Source organism: Hemitrygon akajei, chromosome 9, assembly GCF_048418815.1.
Source record: "Hemitrygon akajei chromosome 9, sHemAka1.3, whole genome shotgun sequence".
NCBI classification, from domain to species: Eukaryota; Metazoa; Chordata; class Chondrichthyes; order Myliobatiformes; family Dasyatidae; genus Hemitrygon; species Hemitrygon akajei.
This window is the reverse complement of record NC_133132.1, coordinates 132,824,968-132,848,365: the sequence shown is the minus strand read 5'-3', so window position 1 is coordinate 132,848,365 and position 23,398 is coordinate 132,824,968. Positions and strand designations below refer to the sequence as shown.

The following is a 23,398-nucleotide window of genomic DNA, read 5'->3' as shown; positions in this document are numbered from 1 at the left end:
GTGTGGATAACTGGATGCTTTTTCCCAGGACTGAAATGGCTAACATGAGATGTATAGTTTAAAGGTGCTTGGTAACAGGTACTGAGGGATGTCATAGAGAGTGGTGAGTGGTGGAATGTACTACTGGTGGCTGTGGTGGAAGTGGATAAAATAGGGTCTTTTAAGAGCCTCTTAGATAGGTATGTGGAGCTTAGAAAAATGTAGGGCTATGCGCTAGGGAAATTCTAGGCAGTCTCTAGAGTAGGTTACATGGTCGGCACAACATTGTGGGCCGAAGGTCCTGTAATGTGCTGTAGATTTTGATATTCTATGTTGTTCTTTCCCCCTTGCTCTATGTTCGTAGTCGATGTAACAACAGAACTGGTACATTGTTTTGATAAGTATTCCTTTAATCTGCAACTGGTAATGCAATTAAAATCTACAAATAGTTAAACAAAATGTTGGAGTTCTTCAGTGTTGTACGTAGATACAACAAACAATTGACCTCTTAGATAAAGGCTACAACAAAACTTAAATTTCAACAACCAATGTTGCTTTGCCATGTAGTTCTTTATTTTACAGTCCATATGATTTTAAACTTCTGGCAAGTGGAAAAAAATGTTCAACATGACGAGTACATGGATAACAAATAAAAGATCATTTCGCTGAACACACATAATAAACATGTAATTAAAGGAAACTTAATGGAATGCATCAGCATTGCTAGGCCCACTTCAAGTGGTGGAGTGGTAGGATCGAGAGGTTGGCAGAGGTAATGTGTGATAAAGTGCTGAGCACGCGAGAAGTTAAAGACATGCGGATACGATTGTGAGAAAGATGAAGCCAAGATTTAAGGGCTTTGTCAACACTTGTCCATGGAATTTGAACTTCATCTGTTTATTAAACGGAACTATAAGGGACAATTTCAAACTGTGCCACACACCTTATACAGTTTTGGCTTCGTAAAGGAGGTACATAATAGTTTGCTTCTGTCAGGATTAACTGTAGGCAACTGAGGATAGTGCAACGCTTCTCCATTTATTGTGGACTACGGTATACACTTTAGCATCTCTCACAAGAATTTTGACTTGTGCTGTGGATTCACCAATTCAGACCTTTGGATTAACTGTGATTATTTTATTTCCTCCTAAAAGTTTTCACATGCAGATTTTTAGGAGAGGGGTGAATTAGAAAGACAGATTTGGGACAGTTGTTGCTGGTTAGAGAGTAGTCCAATATTTATACCTCTTCATTCCAATAACTGTAGTAGTTATTGAACACAAAATCTCTTCATCAGTGGATATATGCCATCACTTGAAGTGTTCCCCTGAAACTTATTAGGAACCGATCAGTCAGTTCCATTAGAGGTAGCTAGGGCCCATTCACCTCACTTACATCTCACTGGAGGTGGACAGAATTAAGAAGAAAAGCATGCACTACTGATAGATTGCTGATTAGCAATGAGATTTCATATCTACAGGTGGTGAAAAACAGGCTGATCCAACAGAAAAGAAGTTTTATTTGGATTTTATTTTATCAGAATCAGAATTATTATCACTGATAAATGTTATGAAATGTGTTGTTTTGCTACAGCACTATCATGAATTATGTAAAAATACTATAAATTACAAGATAAAGTAAACTTTAAAATGTAATGCAAATGGAGAGCAAAGTGAGATAACATTCATGGGCTCATTATCCATTCAGTAGTTTGATGGCAGAGGGGAAGAAGCTGGTCCGAAAATATTGAGTGCGTTCAGTCTCCAGCACCGCCTCTCTGATAGTAGTAATGAGGAAAGGCCATGTCCTCGGTGGTGGGGGTCTTTAATGTCGAGTGCCACCTTTTTGAGGCATTGCTTTGTCTTTGATGATGGGGATGGTATGAGGTGGGAGCTCATTAGGGTTTATGGGCTGTACATTGAGGGCAGCAGTGTTCTGGTTTGACAGGAAAAGGCTAATAATGAAACATTTGTCTAATTATATCTTGTCTGAAACTTGCACACATTTGGAAACTCATTCAGAAAGCACAGCTTTCATAATTTGGGTTTTTTTTGCTGTCTTTCTACTCTTTGTTGCTTACTTGCAGGATAGGGTTGGGGCATTCATAACTAGCAATAATAATCTGATCAGCTCTGGTGACTATTCTGTAAAACTGCTACTGAGGGCCCAACAACAGAAATGCCTTTTCAGTGTAATGAAGATTTGTTCCAAGAAAAAAAATCTCTCTGGAGATTTTGGTCCTCACTATATAGATAAATAGATACTTTATTGATCCCAAGGGAAGTTACAGTGTCACAGTAGCATTACAGATATTACATTGCACACATAAAAATATTAGAAGAGACGTAGAAAGAATAAAAAATAAGTTACCACCATCTAATGGGGGTAGGGGGGTTTCATCACCTCTCTGGCTATAGAGCCTGAAGGCCGAGGGTAAGAGTGACCTCATATAGCGCTCATTGGAGTAGCGCAATTGACTTAGTCTATTACTAAAAGTGCTCCTCTGTTCAGCCAAGGTGGCATGCAGAGGGTGAGAAACATTGTCTAGAATTGCCAGGATTTTCCATAGGGTCCTTTGTTCTCTCACAGCCTCCAGTGTGTCCAGTTTGACTCCTATAACAGAGCCAGCCTTTCTAATAAATTTATTGAGCTGGTTGGCATCACCCATGTTGATACTGTTGGCCCAGCACACCACCATATAGAAGATTGGTACTGGCGACAAGACTGGTATAACGTGAAGGAGAAGCCTGCATGCTCCAAAGGACCTCAGTCTCCTCAGGAAGTAGACGCAACTCTGGCCCTTCTTGGAACATCGTCACGTAGAGAGGAGGAGCAATGAAGGAATATTCTCTGCACCAGGGTGCCAGGAAGACAATCCTGGGCATACAGGAAGTGGCAAAAAACTGACTATGTGTAGTCATTCACCACATACCAGCTAAGATTGCAAGAAGAAGAAGCCTTTCTCAAGATAAGAACAGTGTCTTTCATGTTTGGAGCATCACAAGACTGGATGGAAGAGAAGATTTTTCTCCTGATGATCATTGCCAGTATCAGGCAACCTGGTGCAGTTCAGGATGCCCACAGCATCTTCCTTGCATTCAAATATCTCAGAGCCATTCATTATCCAACCTTCTCTCATGTCTGCTTGGCTGCCAAACATTCTCATTAATACTATTTCAGATTAGCCATTGCAATGATCTACTCTGAGTCCTAATCATTGGAGGCTTTCAGAAGAAACCCACTGAGCAGCATATAACTCCACCCTCATAAACACATGAGATTCTGCAGATGCTGGAAATCTTGAGCAACAGACACAAAGTGCTGGAGGAAATCAGCAATTCAGGCAGCCTCTATGGAGGGGAATAAACAGTCAGCATTTCAGGCTGAGGCCCCTCATCACTGCACCCTCATGTCTGACCCACCACCTAGCTCCAGAAGACCAGACAATCGGGTAGGAAGAGGGAGAAATCAATCTCTCCTTGATTCTGCAAAGGTACCACCTCAGATCCTGGTAAAGAGAACAGCAGAAGCAGGTCATAAGGGTGCACTTCACGTCACTGTCACTGTCACTGGTGGAATGCAGTCAATTAGATGCAAAGTGAAGCCAGGATGCAAGTTCCCAAAGGCGCAAAGGGGGAGTTTAGGTATTAGTATTACTCTGGAGGGGCCTGATGCAGTTTGCTACATTCAGTGGATATGAATGCATCGGCAAATACCCGGTGTATTGACTAGGCTGTCTGATAGAATGCATGAAATGACAAAAAGATGAAAAGGTCCATTACCAGCATTGGTCAAGAGGTTGCTGTGTTGCCAGGAGCTTACTATAGAAATGTACTGCATTTCTTCATGTGCAGGTATCAATGCTTCTGCACTGCAGCCAGCTCCAAGATACAGACTGAGGTTGTAGGCACTTTGGATGTGGTCTCATCATGTGGACTGAAACGAATACTTGGCCTGAAGGAGGCAAAATTGAACCCATAAATAATGGCATTACAGTAGAAGTTATTAGTGGAGCTTGCCTTAAAAATATCAATTTAATAAATTATCACTTAGAGAACGCTGACTTGCTACTTCAATGGAACCCACTTTGGATTATTTGAGTGGCTCACTGGTTTGCTTGGAGGATTGTGCAAGATTGAGTTTTGGTTAGAAAATCATTTGAGAGTGTCTTGGGGGACTGCTTCTGTAAAGGATAGACGCTGCTTACTAACAAATTGCTGTAAAGTTTTGACTAATGGATAAATATATACATAGTTATGCTGTGGTTATCTTTCTAGGGCTTTCATCATTGGAACTACAGACACACATCTCAGCTACTTTAACATGGTCACTGAGGTTTTACAGGTTTTCTCAGTGTAAAACTGAAGTACAGATAGAAATACTTAAAAATATACTTCCCTCTTTCTAAGTTAAAGTGTACACAATTCTGGGTGTATGCAACTTATATTCCACCAATAAAGAGAAGTGTAGCAAATGAATGTGGGAAGTGACAGGAAGGCTGCAAATTTTATTAAAAAAGTTAATTTACACCTGCACTGCTCGCATGATGAAGTGAAAAGGTAGCACAAGTTCAAATCAAGTGAGTTTCCATTCACTTTTGTGATGTCATTATGGCAGTGTTGTTAATAAAGGTTCTCCAAGTGAAAGAAATCAGGTTTTTTTTGTAGGGTTGTGAAAGGGGCAATTTATTGAAGTTCAGACAGTGGTGATGGGGTGGGGTTTGGAAAGCTGATAATGGAATCTTTACAAGGTCAATGGAGTATTGTATTTGAGACAAATGTTTGTTCCTGGAACAAATTCCAGATACAAATACACAGGGCTTCCCATTATAGAAATATCTTAATTACTAATTTGGCCTTGACAGACTTCTGGTTAGATGAGATTTGATAGACGATAGTTTAACAAATACAGAATAATGATCTTAAAACATATTGTAATAGTTTTCCTTGCCAGAGTTTGGCAGAGCTTGGAAAAGTTGCATCAATGCTTTTCAACAAAACTAAAGTATCTCTTTGATTGAAAACTAAAATTGAACTAATGAACTACAAATTGATAGTAAATGTCAACAATCATTAACTGTAAAATGACCCTGATATAAAACAGGTTTACTTATTCAGAGATTATGCATAGATACAAAAATTACACTGCAATCATTAATATTTTGAAAGCTTTAGCAACCAATTGTTCATTCAAGCAAATAACTTTCCAAGTCTGCCTGGGAGACATGTCTAAAAGTTAATATATTTTTGATTAAATAATCTAGGCATAGTTCTTTTCTAGAACATATTGGAATCCTAAGAGTATTTAATGTAAATAAAATAATTTATTTTGTACATCACACACATTCTATGTTCCTATTACAAGTTTGCAAGATCTGCTTTTAACCACTCTGTAACCATATGAGCCACTTCTACATTGGCATCTAAAACAAAGGCATGACGAATTCCTTTTTGGCAAAGAAGAATGGTTCCTTCAGGAAAGCACCTCTTCATATCTTCATAATATGTTACAGGGCTCCAGTGATCGTTTGATCCATAGTAAAAGATAAGCTAAAATGGAGACACAATTGCAGACTGTCAGTAATGATGTGGTTACCAAATTCACAGCTATTCAGTGACATATTTAACGCTCGACCCTGACATACTTTAAAACTATTATAAGACATAATTTCCAATGATAAATTTTGATGTCTAGAAAATGTTGTGTTCAACCAAATGGGAGCTGAAGAATAATTCAGTTCTGTGACTCAATTCAAATTAGGGAGGTTGTGATGGAGAGGCAGGCATGTGCCTTGAATTGAGGTTGGAGGGATTCGGTGGAAGGATAAAGCTTGCTTTTCAAATTGAGGTTCCTACTTAGTCATAGAGTCATGGAAAACTACAGCACAGAAACAGAAACCTGCATTTCAAATTGAAACTCCTAATTTTGGAAATACCTTACAGTTTAATCGCATATTGCCAAATTTCTGGTCCAATGTGAGTTTGACAAATAGAGTGGGAAAAATCACGAAATGGAACATCAGGCTTGTGCTTGAATTGAAATGGGGGAGGGAGTGTGGAACTGTGTCTGGAATCAGTGTTGAAGTGGATGGGGAAGGCTCTAAACCTTGAGTCAGGGTTTTACCCAAAAGAAGTCACAATCCAGTGCAGCTCTGGGTTGACTGAGTTGCCTTACAGTTGCTCCCAGGACAACAAAGTCCAGGCTCCCCTGCTTTCTTCGAAAGAACTACTGCTTAGGGAATAATACCATTTAGTGCACCCCTAACTCAGAAATCCAGCTGAGGGATGAAAGTGACCTACCAAGTTTCCAGAGAGTAGCAAAATGATAGAAGAATGTTTGTTATCATATATGTAAATAGTTCTAGATTTGAAATTGCATAAGATTGAAAAAAATCAGCATTAAATTAAATTAAATCAGCATTAAATCAGAATTAAGTGAATTAAATTAGAATCCACTGGAACAGATTATTTTTAAAAAAAATCTGTTCATATCATCAAGTAAGGTAGTATCCACTTCTAAAAATATACTTTCCAAATACACTTTAAAGACACATCACATCCTATTTATCACTGTGCTTGGCACATCATTTTCTTCAGTTTTAGACAGGTGATCTTATAAATTATTTTACTGTGTTGGCTTTCATAAAGCTTGTGAATATATTTTAAAAATTTTCATTACTTATGTAGACACTGGAAACTTTACGAGTATAATTGCAGAGAAGATTATGCTGAAAAGAACTACTTAGTATGTACACTATGAAGATACCTACAAAAAATTGTGAAATAATTACTAGAACTTTCTTTACAGCATTCAAGGGATTTTTCAACTGAAAAGCATAATTTGAAAACTATAATTATGAAAAGGTTAGCAACTTTTCTCATACGTGGATTGCTTCGGATTTCTAGTGACAGGGAAACAGCAGCTGTCTTAACGAAACTGTTTCAGAGCACTCAATAAATATTCACCAAAGTACTTAAAGCCATTAATTATTTATTAAGCCTTACATTTATTTTTTTAATTAGTTAGAATAATGTACTTAACTTCCCGCAGGAAGAATGTAAATATTATTTTTTACAATTATTTTGGAAACAAGCGGACAAAAGTTCAGAATTCAGAGTGCCCAAACGACTAGGTACTTGGCGAGAATGTTGTCAGAATACATCACTGGGCAGGGCTTGGAATCATTACATCTCAACACTGATATTATTCTTGGACAGATTTTGGACATTCTTGGAACCCAAAATGTGTGCCTATTTAAAATGAGCATAAGTTGATCCACCATTCACTTCTAATCCATAAAAAAGAATGTGATTTATTGGGTGCCTTTAGAAGCGGAGCACAATAAAGTATAGATTTACAGCTTTTAGCAAAACATTTGCATTTCTAGTTCAAATGAGACCAAGTATTAATGAAATGCCATTTTATATATATTAAGTATTAATTCTGCAATATATATGGTTTGCAGAATTACATTTAGTGGATTCAAATCTTACTATGATTCAGAGTTCAGTGGTTAATAGCTAGTGAAAGACAAGGGGGTACATTTTCCAGGTGCAAAATCCAGTGACACAGGGGCAAAACAGATACCAAGGGAAATGAAAGATTGGCCCAAATCCACATGACCAGATTTATCAGAATTCTGTTCCAAGTGCAATTTTCCAGCAGCTTCTTAGACTAGTTGGTTTTGCTGAGAAGGCAACATGACTGCATTTGAATATAATAGAATACTATAATTAAACCCATTTGCTTCAAACAATATTGGATTATGTGGTATTCATTGACAGCTTCGTGAATGATGGGACTTTAAAAGGGCCAAAAATTTTAACCACTTTGCATTCCTAATTTCCTGCTTTGACTTTATTTCTCTGGCATGCTTGTGTATAAAATTGCTCATTTTAAAAAGAATTTTTTTTGCCCATCACATACTATTGAAATCAAAAATTAGCTAAAATATTTCTGCTGAGCTTCTGTAATAGAAACGTCTGTGCAATTTCGGCAGGAAAAGGTTAGAAACACGAGGAATTCCTAGTTTCAGAGGAGCCCATGGAGAAACAAATGTAGAGCCCCAAGATAACGATGCTCACTGATTTTAAGTCAAAATCAAAGTCCAGCTTATTATTATTTGCATAAGCACTTTATGCACAAGTGCAATGAAAAACTTCCTTGCTGCAGCATCACAGGCACATAGGATCATAGAAACAGGATTCGCAAGAAAACATAAATTAAATATAAACTATACTTCACACAAGAAAACACAATTAGAGCAAAAAAGGTCGATTTTATGCAAAATGATCATAATGTTGCTGAACTAGTGATTAGGGTTTTGCTGGTTGGTTGAAGGGAAGTAGCTGTTTTTAAAGCTGGTGATGAGGGACTTCAGGCTTCTGTACTTTCTACCTGATAGTAACTGTGAAAAGATGGTCTGGTCCAGGTGATGGGGATCATTGTTGCCTTCTTTGGGCAGCCCCTCTGTAGATGGGGATGGAGGGATGTAAAGATGCTGGTGTGCCTCCAGACACAGGACATTTCATCTGACATGCAAATGCCCAGGAATTTAAAGCTGCTGACTCTCTTCACTGCTGATCACCCAATGCAGACTGGCACATGGTCACCCTCCTTCCCCTTCCTGAAGTCAACAATCAGCTCTTTCGTTTTGCTGACATTAAGTGAGCTGCTGTATCTTGCAGCACCTTTCAACCAGGTGACCTATTTCCATAAGAGCAGAATTAGGCCATTTGGCCCATTGAGCCTGCTCTGCAATTTTATCATGGCTGATCCAATTTTACTTGAGCCCCAATCTCTTGCTTCCTCCACGCATGACCTGACCAATCAAGAATCTATCAACCTCTGCCTTAAGTATACATAAAGACTTGGTCTTCATGTCTGCGTGTGGCAAAAAATTCCCCTCTATTCTGATGATGTGTCCTCTGGCCTTAGACTATTCCACCACAGGAAACATCCTCTCCACATCCATTCTTTCAAAGCCTTTCAACATTTGATAGGTTTCAATGAGGTTACCCCTTATTCTTCTGAATTCAAGCGAATGCAGGTACAGAGCCATCAAACATCCTTCATATGACAAGCCATTCAATCCCAAAATTATTTTCATGAACCTCCTCTGAACTCTCTCCAGTTTTAACACATCTTTACTAAGATAAGGGGCCCAAAACTGCTCACAATACTCCAAGTGAGGCCTCACCACTGCATAATAAAGTCTCAAAATTACATCTTTGCTTTTATATTCTAATCCTCTTGAAATGAAGGCAAAATCACATTTGCCTTCCTCACTGCAGACTCAGCCTGCAAATTAACCTTTAGGAAATCCTGCACAAGGACTCCCAAGTTCCTTTGCACCTCATTTTTTTTTGTATTTTCTCTCCATTGAGAACAGTCAACCCTTTCATTTCTTCTACCAAAGTGCATGACCATGCACTTTCCAACACTGTATTCTATCTGCCATCTCTTTGCCCATTCTCCTAATCTGTCTAAATCCTTCTGTAGCTTTTTTACTTTCTCAAAATTATCTGCACCTCCACCTATCATCATATCGTCTGCAAACTTTGCAACAAAGCCATCAATTCCATCATCTCAATAATTGACATACAATGCAAAATGAATGGGTCCCAACACAAACTCTGTGAAACACCACTAGTAACTGGAGTCAACAAGACAAGGCCCCTTTTATTTCCACACTTTGCCTCCTGCCAATCAGCCATTGCTTTATTCATGTGAAAACCTTCCCTGTAATACCATGGGCTTATAGCTCGTTAAGCAGCCTTATGTGTAGCACCTTGTCAAAGGCCTTCTGAAAATCCAGGTACACACCAGCTGACTCCCTTTGTCTATCCTGCTTGTTATTTCTTCAAAGAATTCCAATAGATTTGTCAGGCACAATTTTCCCTTGAGGAAATCATGCTGACTATGGCCTATTTTATCATGTGCCTCCAAGAACCCTGAGATCTCATCCTTAATAATCGACTCCAACATCTTCCCAACCACTAACCACTGAGGTCAGACTAACTGGCCTATAGTTTCCTTTCTTCTGCCTCTTTCCCTTCTTTCTTTATCTTCAGCGGTTTGATCGAGGTACAAGTGCGCAGACGCATGTATGTCAGCGAGTTAGACCAGTGGGAAGAGTTTAAAAGATCATTTATTGTTCAGCGGTTTGATTGAGGTAGGACTGCGCTGGTGAATGAACGTGAGCGAGATAAACTGGTGGGAAGAATTTAAAAAGAAGACTGCTTTATTCAGTGGGCATCAGAGTAGAGGGAGAAGAGTAGGAGGGCTTTGGCAGTAATGGGTAGAGGGAAGGTAAGTTACTTGTGAAGAATAGAAATAGGAAGTATGTCTGTGAGGCTGGTGTTCTGTACTGGGTGTCAGACGTGGGATGTCTGGGAGACTCCCAGCCTCCTGGACGGCTACATCTGCGCCAGGTGCGTCGAGCTGCAGCTCCTTAGGGACCGGGTTAGGGAACTGGAGATGCAGCTCGATGATCTTCGTCTGGTCAGAAAAGTGAGGAGGTGATAGAGAGGAGCTATAGGCAAGTAGTCACACCGGGGCCTCGGGAGACAGATAAGTGGGTAACAGTCAGGAGAGGGAAGGGCAAGAGTCAGATACTAGAGAGTATCCTTGTGGCTGTCCCCCTTAACAGTAAGTACTCCTGTTTTAGTACTATTGGGGGGAACAACTTACCCTGTGGCTCAGGGTAGTAGGGAAAGGAAGAAGATGGCATCAGTGATAGGGGGATCTATAGTTCGTGGGTCAGACAGGCGATTCTGTGGATGCAGGAAAGAAACTTGGATGGATGTTTGCCTCCCAGGTTCCAGGGTCTGGGATATTTCTGATTGCGTCCACGATATTCTGAAGTGGGAAGGTGAACAGCCAGAGGTTGTGGTACATATTGGTATCAACGACATAGGGAGGAAAAGGGAGGAGGTTCTGAAATCAGACTACAGGGAGTTAGGAAGGAAGTTGAGAAGTAGCACCTCAAAGGTAGTAATCTTGGAATTATTGCCTGTGCCACGCGACAGTGAGTATAGGAAGAGAGTGAGGTGGAGGATAAATGCGTAGCTGAGGGATTGGAGCAGGGGGCAGGGATTCAGATATCTGGATCATTGGGACCTCTTTTGGGGCAGGCGTGACCTCTACATAAAGGAAGGGTTGCACTTGAATCCCAGGGGGACCAATAGCCTGGCAGGGAGGTTTGCTAAGGCTATTGGGGAGAGTTTAAACTAGAATTGTTGGGGGGTGGGAACCAAACTGAAGAGGCGGAGAAAGGGGCGGTTGGCTTACAAATCGAGAAAGCTTGACAGTGTGAGAGGGAGGATAGGCAAGTGATAGAGAAGGGATACGGTCAGAGTGAAGGTTTGAGATGTGTCTATTTTAATGCAAGAAGCATCATGAACAAAGCGAATGAGCTTAGAGCGTGGATCAGTACTTGGAGCTATGATGTTGTGGCCATTACAGAGACTTGGATGGCTCAGGGGCAGGAATGGCTACTTAGAGTGCCAGGCTTTAGATGTTTCAGAAAGGACAGGGAGGGAGGCAAAAGAGGTGGAGGCATGGCACTGCTTATCAGAGATAGTGTTATGGCTGTAGAGAAGAAGGAAGTCATGGAGGGATTGTCTACTGAATCTCTGTGGGTGGAAGTTAGGATCAGGAAGGGGTCTGGGTGTTTTTTATAGACCACCCAATAATAACCGGGACATCAAGGAGCAGATACAGAGACAGATTCTGGAAAGATGCAATAATAACATCTTATGGATTTTAGAGCTTGGTGGGAGATTTTAATTCCCCCAATATTAATTGGCATCTCCGTACAGCAAGGAGTTTAGATGGGGTGGAGTTTGTAGGTGTGTTCAGGAAGGTTTCCTGACACAATATGTAGATAAACCTACAGAGGAGAGGCTGTACTTGATCTGGTATTGGGAAATGAACCTGGTCAGCTGTCAGGTCTTTCAGTAGGAAAGCATTTTGGAGATAGTGATCACAATTCTATCTCCTTTGCCACAGCACTGGAGAGGGATAGGAACAGACAAGTTAGGAAAGCGTTTAATTGGAGTAAGGGGAAATATGAAGCTTCAGGCAGGAATTTGGAAGCATAAATTGGTAACAGATGTTCTCAGGGAAATGTACGGCAGAAATGTGGCAAATGTTCAGGGGATATTTATGTGGTGTTATGCACAGGTACGCTCCAGTGAGACAGGGAAAGGATGGTAGGGTATACGAACCATGGTGCACAAAGGCTGTTGAAAATCTAGTCAAGAAGATAAGAAAAGCTTAAAAAAGGTTCAAAAAACTAGGTAATGATAGAGATCTAGGAAATGATAAGACTAGCAGGAAGGAGCTTAAGAATGAAATTAGGAGAGCCAGAAGAGGCCATGAGAAGGCCTTGGCGAGCAGGAGTAAGGAAAACCCCAAGGCATTCTACAAGTATGTGAGGAGCCAGAGAATAAGATGTGAGAGAATAGGACCAATGAAGTGTAACAGTGGAAAAGTGTGTATGGAACTGGAGGAGACAGTGGAGGTACTTAATGAATACTTTGCTTCAGTATTCACTATGGAAAAGGACCTCAGCGATTATAGGGATGACTTACAGCGGACTGAAAAACTTGAACATACCGACTTCAAGAAAGAGGATGTGCTGGAGCTGTTGGAAAGCAGCAAGTTGGATAAGTCACCGGGACCAGACAACATATACCCCAGGCTACTGTGGGAGGCAAGGGAGGAGATTGCTGAGCCTCTGGCAATGATCTTTGCATCATCAATGGGGAGAGGACAGGTTCCGGAGGATTGGAAGGTTGCATATGTTGTTCCAATATCCAAGAAAAGGAGAAGAGAAAGCCCAGGAAATTATAGACCAGTGAGACTTACTTCAGCTGGGGAAGATCCTGAGAAGCAGGATTTATGAACATATGGAGAGGCATAATACGATTAGGAATATATGGCTTTGTCAAAGGCAGGTTGTGCCTTATGAGCCTGATTGAATTTTTTGATGATGTGACTAAACACATTGATGAAGGCAGAGCCGTAGATAACTGTATATGATTTCAGCAAGGCATTTGATAAGGTATCCCATGCAAGGCTTATTGAGAAAGTAAGGAGGCATGGGATCCGAGAGGACCTTGCTTTGTGGATCCAGAACTGGCTTGCTCACAGAAGGCAAAGAGTGGTTGTAGATGGGTCATATTCTGCTTGAAGGTTGGTGACCGGTGGTGTGCCTCAGGGATCTGTTCTGGGACCCCTTCTCTTCCTGAATTTTATAAATGACCTGGATGAGGAAGTAAAGGGATGGGTTAGTAAATTTGCAGATGACACAAAGTTTGGGGATGCTGTGAATAGTGTGGAGGGTTGTCAGAGGTTATAGCAGGACATCGATAGGATGCAAAACTGGGCTGAGAAATGGCAGTTCAAACCAGATAAATGTGAGGTGGTTCATTTTGGTAGGTTAAATATGATGGCAGAATATAGAATTAATGGTAAGACTCTTGGCAGTGTGGAGGATCAGAGGGATTTTGGAGTTCCTGGCAAAAGGATATTCAAAGCTGCAGCGCAGGTTGACTGTATGGTTAAGAAGGCATACGGTATACTGGCCTTCATTAACCATGGGATTGAGTTCAAGAGCTGAGAGGTAATGTTGCAGCTACATAGGACCCTGGTCAGACTCCACTTGGAGTACTGTGCTCAGTTTTGTTCAGCTCACTACAGGAAGGATGTGGAAACTATAGAAAAGGTGCAAAGGAAATTTACAAGAATGTTGCCTGGATTGGGGACCATGCCTTATGAGAGTACGTTGTGAAGTTAGGCTTTTCTCCTTGGAGTGACGGAGGATGAGAGGTGACCTGATAAAGGTGTATAAGGTAATGAGAGACATTGATCGTGTGGTTAGTCAGAGGCTTTTCCCCAGGGCTGAAATGGCTAACACGAGAGGGCACAGTTTTAAGGTGCTTGGAAGTAGTTACAGAGGGGATGTCAGGGGTAAGTTTTTTTATGCAGAGAGTGGTGAGTGAATGGAATGGGCTGCCGGCGACTGGGGTGGAGGTGGATATAATGGGGTCTTTTAAGAGACTCCTGAATAGGTACATGGAGCTTAGAAAAATAGAAGGCTATGGGTAACCCTAGGTAATTTCTAAAGTAAATACATGTTTGGCACTGCATTGCGGATGAAGGGCCTGTATTGTGCTGTAGGTTTTTTCGATGTTTCTTGAAGAGTGGAGTGGTGTTTGCAATTTTCCAGTCTTCCAGAACCATTCCAGAATCTCGTAATTCTTGAATGATCATTACTAATTCCTTCACAATCTTTTCAGCAACCTATTTTGGGACCCTGGGGTGTACTCCATCTAGTCCAGGTGACTTATCTCCCTTCAGGCCTTTCAGTTTCCCAAGAACTTTCTCTCTAGTTATGGTAACTTCACACTCTTCATGACCCATGACACCTGGAACTTCCAACATACTACCAATGTCTTTCACAAAATACTTTTGCTAATGCAAAATACTTATTCAGTTCATCTTCCATTTCCTTGTCCCCCCATCACTGCCTCTCCAGCATGGTTTTCCAGCAGTCCAATATCCACTTACACTTTATGTATCCGAAGCAACTTTTGGTATTTCACTCTGATAAGTTAACTCATCACCATCTTTGAATCATCCAACAGCAATTGTGTTGTTGGCAGATTTGAAGATGGCATGGAGCTGTGTTTAGCCACACGATCATGGAGAGTAGAGGAGGGTCTAAGTACGCAGCTTTGAGGTGCACCTATGCTTCAGTTTAGCAATGATGCGATGTTATCAATCCACATCGACTAAGTTTTTTCCAATGGGGAAGTTGAGGATCCAGTAGTAGAGAAGGAACAGAAACTAAGTCTTAAAACTTCATGATGAGTTTGGATTTAAATTGACACAAATTAAAAGAAGAGATTGGGATTTGAGGTTGGAAGGGGTGGAAGAGATTGAGTACATGTTACATTTACAATAAATGTAATAAAACAATAAAAGCTCATTTTCAGGAGCTTGGATGATCAACTCTGTCCAGTTGGAAGATGCAGGACAGAGTTATGACAGGCATCCAGATTGGCATGTTTCAGGGAAAGGAAACCTTTTTAGATATTTCAATTGTTCATACCCATTTTGGTTATCAGTAAGGTTTTTGAACTTGATGGGCATATTTGCTGGGGTGATGTGACCTCAGGTTCCTCCTCACGTGGACTAAATTAATGCAGAAAACAAACACAACAGGTTTAGGGCCAGGGAGGTCCCAAGGGTGCAAAGTAGGAGTTCTTGGCCTGAATACAGAATACAACAAGGCAGGCTGGTTTCCCTCAATTAGCTGACAAAAAGCTTTTTGAAACACTCTAGATTTGGTCTCATTAGGCCCTGCAGATGCAATAAGACTTGTGTACCAATATATTTCAACTTCTTTGAAATACAGACCAGTATGACTGCACAGAAATATTAATGTTATTTACTGTCCAGGATCTGATTAGGAGTAGCCAGCATGGATTTGTGCGTGGAAGGTCATGTTTGACAAACCTTATTGAATTTTTTGAAGTAGTTACGAGGAATGTTGACGAGGGTAAGGCAGTGGATGTAGTCTATATGGACTTCAGCAAGGCCTTTGACAAAGTTCCACATGGAAGGTTAGTTAAGAAGGTTCAGTCATTAGGTATTAATGCTGGAGTAATAAAATGGATTCAACAGTGGCTAGATGGGAGATGCCAGAGAGTAGTGGTGGATAATTGTTTATCGGGATGGAGGCCGGTGACTAGCGGGGTGCCTCAGGGATCTGTTTTGGGCCCAATGTTGTTTGTAATATACATAAATGATCTGGATGATGGGGTGGTAAATTGGATTAGTAAGTATGCTGATGATACTAAGGTAGGAGGTGTTGTGGATAATGAGGTGGGTTTTCAAAGCTTGCAGGGAGATTTATGCCGGTTAGAAGAATGGGCTGAACGTTGGCAGATGGAGTTTAATGCTGAGAAGTGTGAGGTTCTACATTTTGGCAGGAATAATCCAAATAGAACATACAGGGTAAATGGTAGGGCATTGAGGAATGCAGTGGAACAGAGAGATCTAGGAATAACAGTGCATAGTTCCCTGAAGGTGGAGTCTCATGTAGATAGGGTGGTGAAGAAGGCTTTTGGAACGCTGGCCTTTATAAATCAGAGCATTGAGTACAGAAGTTGGGATGTAATGTTAAAATTGTACAAGGCATTGGTAAGGCCAAATTTGGAATATTGTGTACAGTTCTGGTCACCGAATTATAGGAAAGATATCAATAAATTAGAGAGAGTGCAGAGACGATTTACTAGGATGTTACCAGGGTTTCAGCACTTAAGTTACAGAGAAAGGTTGAACAAGTTAGGTCTCTATTCATTGGAGCGTAGAAGGTTGAGGGGGGATTTGATCGAGGTATTTAAAATGTTGAGAGGGATAGATAGAGTTGACGTGAATAGGCTGTTTCCATTGAGAGTAGGGGAGATTCAAACGAGAGGACATGATTTGAGAGTTAGGGGGCAAAAGTTTAAGGGAAACACGAGGGGGTATTTCTTTACTCAGAGAGTGATAGCTGTGTGGAATGAGCTTCCTGTAGAAGTAGTAGAGGCCAGTTCAGTTGTGTCATTTAAGGTAAAATTGGATAGGTATATGGATAGGAAAGGAGTGGAGGGTTATGGGCTGAGTGCGGGTAGGTGGGACTAGGTGAGATTAAGAGTTCGGCACGGACTAGGAGGGCCGGAATGGCCTGTTTCCGTGCTGTGATTGTTATATGGTTATATGGTTATAAAACTATTGTGATAATTTTACTTTCTGATAACAATAAATTATGATCTCGAGGAGCAAAATGACTGGCTACTGCATGCTGAGAAGTAACTAGTAAAAGTTAGAAATTGGATTTATTTTACATATGCACATTGAAACATTGAAACACAGTGAAATGCATCATTTTATGTCAACATCCAATGCAGTCTGAACAATATGCCGGGGCAGTCTGCAAGTGTTACCATGTTTCTGCTCTGACATAGCATGGCCTCAACTCACTAACGTGTAGAGAAATCCACACAGTCACACAGAGAGTATCTTACGGACTGCAGCAGTAATCAAACCCCGATCAGTGATTACTGGCACTGTGAAGTGATTGTGCCAACTGCTACAATCCGTTTGGGACTGTAAACAAGACCCAAGAGAAACAATATTCTTGCATCCTTAACTATAAGTTTGATGTGAACCAAGTGCTTATTGAAAATATGCTTTATGTGGAAGTTACATGGAAGTAGTTCAATTCCTACAACCAACAACACCTGCAGAGCATTTAATCTTAGGCTACGAACTGGTAAATAATATCGACTGCACACTGGTGATGATATCAGTCTCATGAGGACATCAATGCCATTGGGACTAGTTGGTTGGAGTTAGTCGGTGATAATTCCGTGGCCTTTTAGAACAGATCTCTTGGGAGACTGGCTCTCATACTCTGCAGGTAGACTCTGCTGGAACATTGAATTTGCTCTGAATGTTATTACAGAAATAACTTGTCTCATTGGATTCTGGATACCATGTCAATGTACACTTAGTGACCACTTTATTAGGTATACCTGTACACCTGGTCATTAATGCAAATATCTAATCAGCCAATCACGTGGCAGTAAAACAATACAGAAAAACATCACACACAAAATGCTGGAGGAATTCAGCAGGCCAGGCAGCATCTATGGGAAAGATAAAACAGTCAATGTTTTGGGCCGATTCTCTCATCAGGACGTCTCAGCCCGAAACATTGACTGTTTTCTCTATTCACAGGTGCTACCTGGTCTGTTGAGTTCCTCCATCATGTTGTGTGTGTTTGTTGGATTTCCAGCATCTCCAGGTTTTCTCGTCTTTGTATATAAAAGCATGCAGAGGTGGTTAGTAGGTTCATTTGTTGATCAGATTAAATGTCAGAATGGGGAAGAAATGTGATCTAAGTGGCTTTGACTGTGGAATGGCAAAGGACACAAAATGCTGGAGGTCAGGGAGCATCTACGGGAAATGAATAAACAGTCAATGTTTCGGGCCGAAACCCTTCATCAGGACCAAAAAAAAGATGCTAAGTTCTGAAGGTATATATAGTAACGAGTGGGCCCTAAATTTATTCTAGTGAGTTCTGCCAAACATCTCGCACAATTCTGTTTAAACCTACTTTGAGATGGCAGGGACCTTGTTGCATTGAGTCCGGACGCCTGAAGGAATTTCCTTTTGGCCTTGTAAGAGGTGGAACTGCTGACCAACCCTACAAGAGTAGTGACACTGAACTCAATCTCCATCAAATTTAACATGTCAGCCTGCTTCAAATGGCTTAAATCATGATTATTTTATTCTCTTTCAATGCAGCAATGAAAGCTTATTTTGTAAATATTGTTAAATAAAAAAGCTTTGTAATGAAAAATATTTAGAACAATTGTATAGGATAAAATTAAAGATGAAAACATAACATTTTCTGTCAGTATGATCTCAATCCCATTTTGTTTATGCCAAGTACCTGCCTATTCTCTTTTAGAATAAGCCCAAATCTATACTGCCTCTATCCATTTTAGTACCAGCCGTGTACATCAAACACAGCCTTTTTAAGTATTGTTTCGGATACCTAATTGGATATCCCTTTCATATTTTGATTCAACCAAGTTAATAAGCAGATCTCAGGAGCTGGTGTCAAATATGCTGTCAAAAATAACAATTAAAAGATCAGAAAGTAAGTTTGAATCATCATGGCACCCTGTAAGTGAACAGCTGGAAAATATTCACACTTGGGAGTCAGGAGGCTGGCTACTTCTATGGGTAGAGATTAGTTTGGTCTTATAGTTCAATAAAGGCTTAAGAAACTTGGCTATATTATAGTTCAGTAGGAAATTCATTTTCTTCCAAAATTCTGCGGTTTTTGAGCCACGCAAACAGGTTGAGGGAATTCCAGGAGAACTGAAGCTAATGTAAGTCATTACAATATATTTTAAGTCATTCATACAGGGAATAAGAAAAAGAACTATTTTGATCCATCAATAATGAAAAAATGTAGAATATACCAAAAATTTGAGATTTATGTTTCCAGTGTGAAAAGAAGATCACTGCCTTTTTTTAAATTGGTTATTTATAAATCTTAGGTTCATAGATTCTGCAGCACAACTGTTAAAAAAATTGCTAATCAAGGAGCATTTAGCTAATTTTTAATGCCTAGGAAAAAACTAAAATGACCCACAATTGTAAGATTAAACCTTAAATAACAGAAGGAAAAAATAAAACTAGCACAAGAAATCGGAAGTTAATTATCAAGGCCGTGGCTGTTTATTTTGAAGAAATCAAGCAACTTAGGTGCAGAAATATTGCTAATAAACATTCTATACCTAGATGAAAGACAAGTTTGAAAATGGTCTATTACACTTAGTAATGGAAAGCACTCTTGGGGAATACAATGAGTTACATCTATCACTAGAAGTGATTAGGGTGTCTCCAGAACTACTGCATGCTTCCAGCTGTTATCCATCTGGCTTAAATCCTGTCACTATATCATATAAAAAAAATCTATGGAGTACACTTGAGGATCTTTTCTAAATAGTTAAATATTCCACAATACAATTTTGAGATCTCATAATTCCAAGGCAAATTTTCACAAAAGCATCACTGGAGACATGTGGTCTGAGGACACTTTTTGCATCACTGCAACCAACTTGTTTTTATGAAAGCTTTCATTGTAGCTATATAACTAGAATTAATGCCAATAGTTTGGTCTTTGATGCAGCACGTGGTCAAGAATAAACAAAACTATGACTTCTTCTTGTTATTGTCTTCTTTCTCTTCTCCGTTATTCTGTTTCCCAAGTTTTGTCGAACATAGTTTATTCCTGTTGCTGTTCAGTATGATAATTTTGTTCTTATCTACAAATCTCTGCTTTACTGATTCCCTCTCTTTCTGATGTACCTTCTTTCAAACCTTTTCTTCATTAATATACTTAGGTAATATATTTTCCTGTTCAATGCCCAATTTAGCAGTTCTTCCACCCTGAATGAAGTGGCTTTTCTGTCATGGGGTTAGTGGATCAGGAGCAGTGGCTCATTTTGGATTGTTGAATTTTGGATTTACAATAGAATAGGGATTGAGAGAAAATCCTAATCCATGAAAGAAAGATAGTCAGTTGAACCTATGCAGGAGTACAAGCAGAGGGCTGGGATCTGAGCTTTAAGTAGAATGGGTTTCAAGCAGATGCTGTGATATGGCTGCAAACCAGCAGAGACAGGAGAGAGTAAGGAAGCCAGGTTTGATGTGGGGCCCTGCAATCTATACTGGAAAAATTCTATAGTGGGATATACAGATGGTGAAGTTTGCACAAAATGAAAGGGTATCAGGAAACTGACCGTAGTACAAAACTTCCAAAGTTGGTAAAAAAAATAAAGATTGGCAAAGGAATATCCAGCACAAATTGCATAGGTCATAATTGGCTGCACATGTACAAAACTTTAACAGTAACATTGTTTATATGTATGCATTTTGTAACAGGTAAAGTACATATCATCACTAAAAATACTGCAATAAACAATCTGTTGGTCAATATAACAATTACATAAATAATTGCTTTCTTCACAACAAATCATAATACCTTTTATAAGAACATAAGAAAAGGGCCAGGAGCTGGTCACTTGGCACTTTGAAACTGCTCTGCCATTCTTTAATGTCATGAGTGATCTTCTAACTCCAATCATTTTCCTGGAGTTCCTGAACTTATATCTCTCGATTCTCCTAATGTCCAAAACTCCATTGGACTCTGCTTTTAATGAACTCAATGACTGAACTGCAGCCTTCTGAAGTAAGGAATTCCAATTCTCATTTCAGTCTGAAAAGGCCTATCCCTTATTTTAGACTATTACTCTTGGTTCCATATCCTTAGCCAGGAGAAACAACCAGTCTGCATCCAGATGTTAAAATCCTGTGAGACTTTTGTGAGTTTCTACGAAATCTCCTGCCATTCTTCTAAACTCTGGAGAACATAAACTGAGTCTACTTAATCTTGCCTCATATAGCAAGATTGCTATCCTTGGAACCAGTCTAGAGATTTTTTGCTGTAGTCCCTCTTCTTGGTTCAGCAGTCTAAAACTGATTTGTGTGTCCTCATGAATGTCAACATCATCCAACTTCTCACCACGTATAAAATATTCTGCATGTTACCTGCGTACATGTGCTTCCATTAGTCTCCTTTTCCCACAATTTGGCAACATTATTTAACATGCAGCCTACTGGTAAATCAATCTTCAGAATTCGGATCTGAATATTCTACAACGTTCTTGATAGAATTTCAATATATAATCAAGGCAAGCAAGTTTTCCTTGTGGTTTTCCAGCCTAAATTCTATCCTTCTTTGTGACTTACTTATGATTTATCCTGGAAAAGTATGAACTTGCATGGTTTCATGTTGAATAACGGGGGTCAGTAGAGCTACAAAGCTAACTTTCCTGCTTTTATGCTCCTTTTAGGGTAAGGTGGGCTCAGAATTATGTACATCTGTTTATATGATCAGCTCGGATGGGTGGAAACAAGGGATTTACTGAGCCTTCAGAGTGTGGGGATGTGCAATTATGACTTCTTCAGCTGGGAACAACCTTCTACAGTTTGATTTTGGCATTCTTATATTTTTCATTTCATGACATAAAAGGAGACCAATTGGTCCATTGAGTCCATGCCAGTTCTCAAAGTAATCTCATTAATCTCACTGGGGTGTCATGGTAGCATAGCAGTTGGTGTGATTTTAATTGGTCACTGTGAATTGTCCTGTGATTAGGCTCGGGTTAAATAGGTGGGCTGCTGGTCAACATGGCTTGTTGGGCTGAAAAGGCCTATACCGCGCCGCGTCTCTAAATAATAATAAATTAATCCCATTCCTGTACATTTCCCCATAACCTATTCTCTTGTTGTGTGTCCTTCAGCTCTCCCTGATTCTCCTGCTCCTTATCTGTTGTATATTAGGAGAATTACAACAGCTGCTTAATCAACCAACCAGTATGTCTTTTAGGTGTGGGACAAAAATGGAGGATCTGGAGGAAAGCCACTCAGAGCAGGGACAATGTGAAAACTCCACACAGACAGCACTGTTGATCAGGAGTGGCCCTGGGTTGCTGAATCTGTGAAGCAGAGGCAACATTTGTGGCACCACTGTACCACCCTGGCTTTCACACACCCATTTGCCCTTAAATGAGATCATGAGGTCACCTGAAAAAGACTGCCAGTTGACCTTTGACCATTGACAAAAAGATTCTGACAGTAGCAACCAAAATATTCATTCCTGCATGCCAATGGAGAGGGCTAACTGAATCCACACAGGATGGATCAAAATAAAATCAGAGAGGACTTAAGGAAAATAGATCCCACCAGAACATAGCAGCAAGACTAATTGTACAAGGTCCTTAGAGGCGTAGAGGCTCAAGACTCCTGATTGCCTCATCCAAATTACAGTGTTTTATGTGGTTCAGGATGCAGGCTTTGCCAGGTAGCTTGGCTGTCAGCCACTGGAAAAGTTTAGCACAGGGTACACAGTGTAGGGGCTCACAAACTACAAGTGATCAGCCACATTGACAGAATGGCTTTGACAGCCAATGTGGTCACAAACATTCAAAAGCACCCTGGACCTTCTGAAAATGTAGAAGATGTCAAAACAATTAAAGTTACCTGCAAAAATTTACAAGATGAAAACTAGAAAAAATGCACTTGGACTTAAAATCAACTAAAATATTTAAGCTACTTGAATAAGTCAAATGAAAAACTCTACTCACCTTTTCCATTCCTTTTAACAGGACTGCTGGCCATTTATTTTCTAGCCTGAAAGCTGGGATATCTACATAAGTCAATTGGCACAGTGCAAGTATCCCAGAGTTAATGCTCTGAGGAATCAAAGGCTGACTTTTGGCTTATGCCTGAGAATTGGCTAGTTATGGGATTACTGTCAACAGTTTTCATGGGTCTCAGCAGATGTGATCTACTGCATATATGCATGTGTATTTGAGGGAAACAGGAGAGGAACATCATGTACACTCATCATCCCAGTTCACTCAGCACTCACTGTCTCTCTCCTGTCTTCTTGCTTATCATCACATTCTACCACCCTGTGGTAGTTCTGGGGGAAAGGACAGGAAAACACAACAAACAGATGTGTATTAACTCCCCACAATTAAGAGGATGCAGTATTGAGAAACATCCCAAAACTGTAGATTGATTTACGCAAAAAAAATACAAACTCAAAATTTAAAAATTCAATCCAGGTGAACCACTGAAAGGGACTTCATAGAAAGTTGTTGTCTAGAAGGTGAACCTGAGATTAATTTTACATTTATCGAGACACTTTCTCCAGGATTGTTCAATTGTTGGAGATTTAACTGAAAATTATGTTTCCCTAACTCGCTCTTTTATT

General features: G+C 40.1%; 1 protein-coding gene across 3 annotated transcripts in view; it reads right to left on the bottom strand.

Annotated features, from left to right (window-relative positions):
• Positions 1–378: 378 nt before the first annotated feature.
• ldah (lipid droplet associated hydrolase) overlaps positions 379–23,398 on the bottom strand; it is a 291,149-nt gene continuing 268,129 nt past the window's right edge. For all 3 annotated transcript variants that reach the window (XM_073057003.1, XM_073057004.1, XM_073057005.1), the window contains exon 7: positions 379–5,528. In XM_073057003.1, coding sequence (XP_072913104.1) covers positions 5,337–5,528 — 192 coding nt within the window. In that variant the 3' untranslated portion in view covers positions 379–5,336. The remainder of the gene's footprint in view (positions 5,529–23,398) is intronic.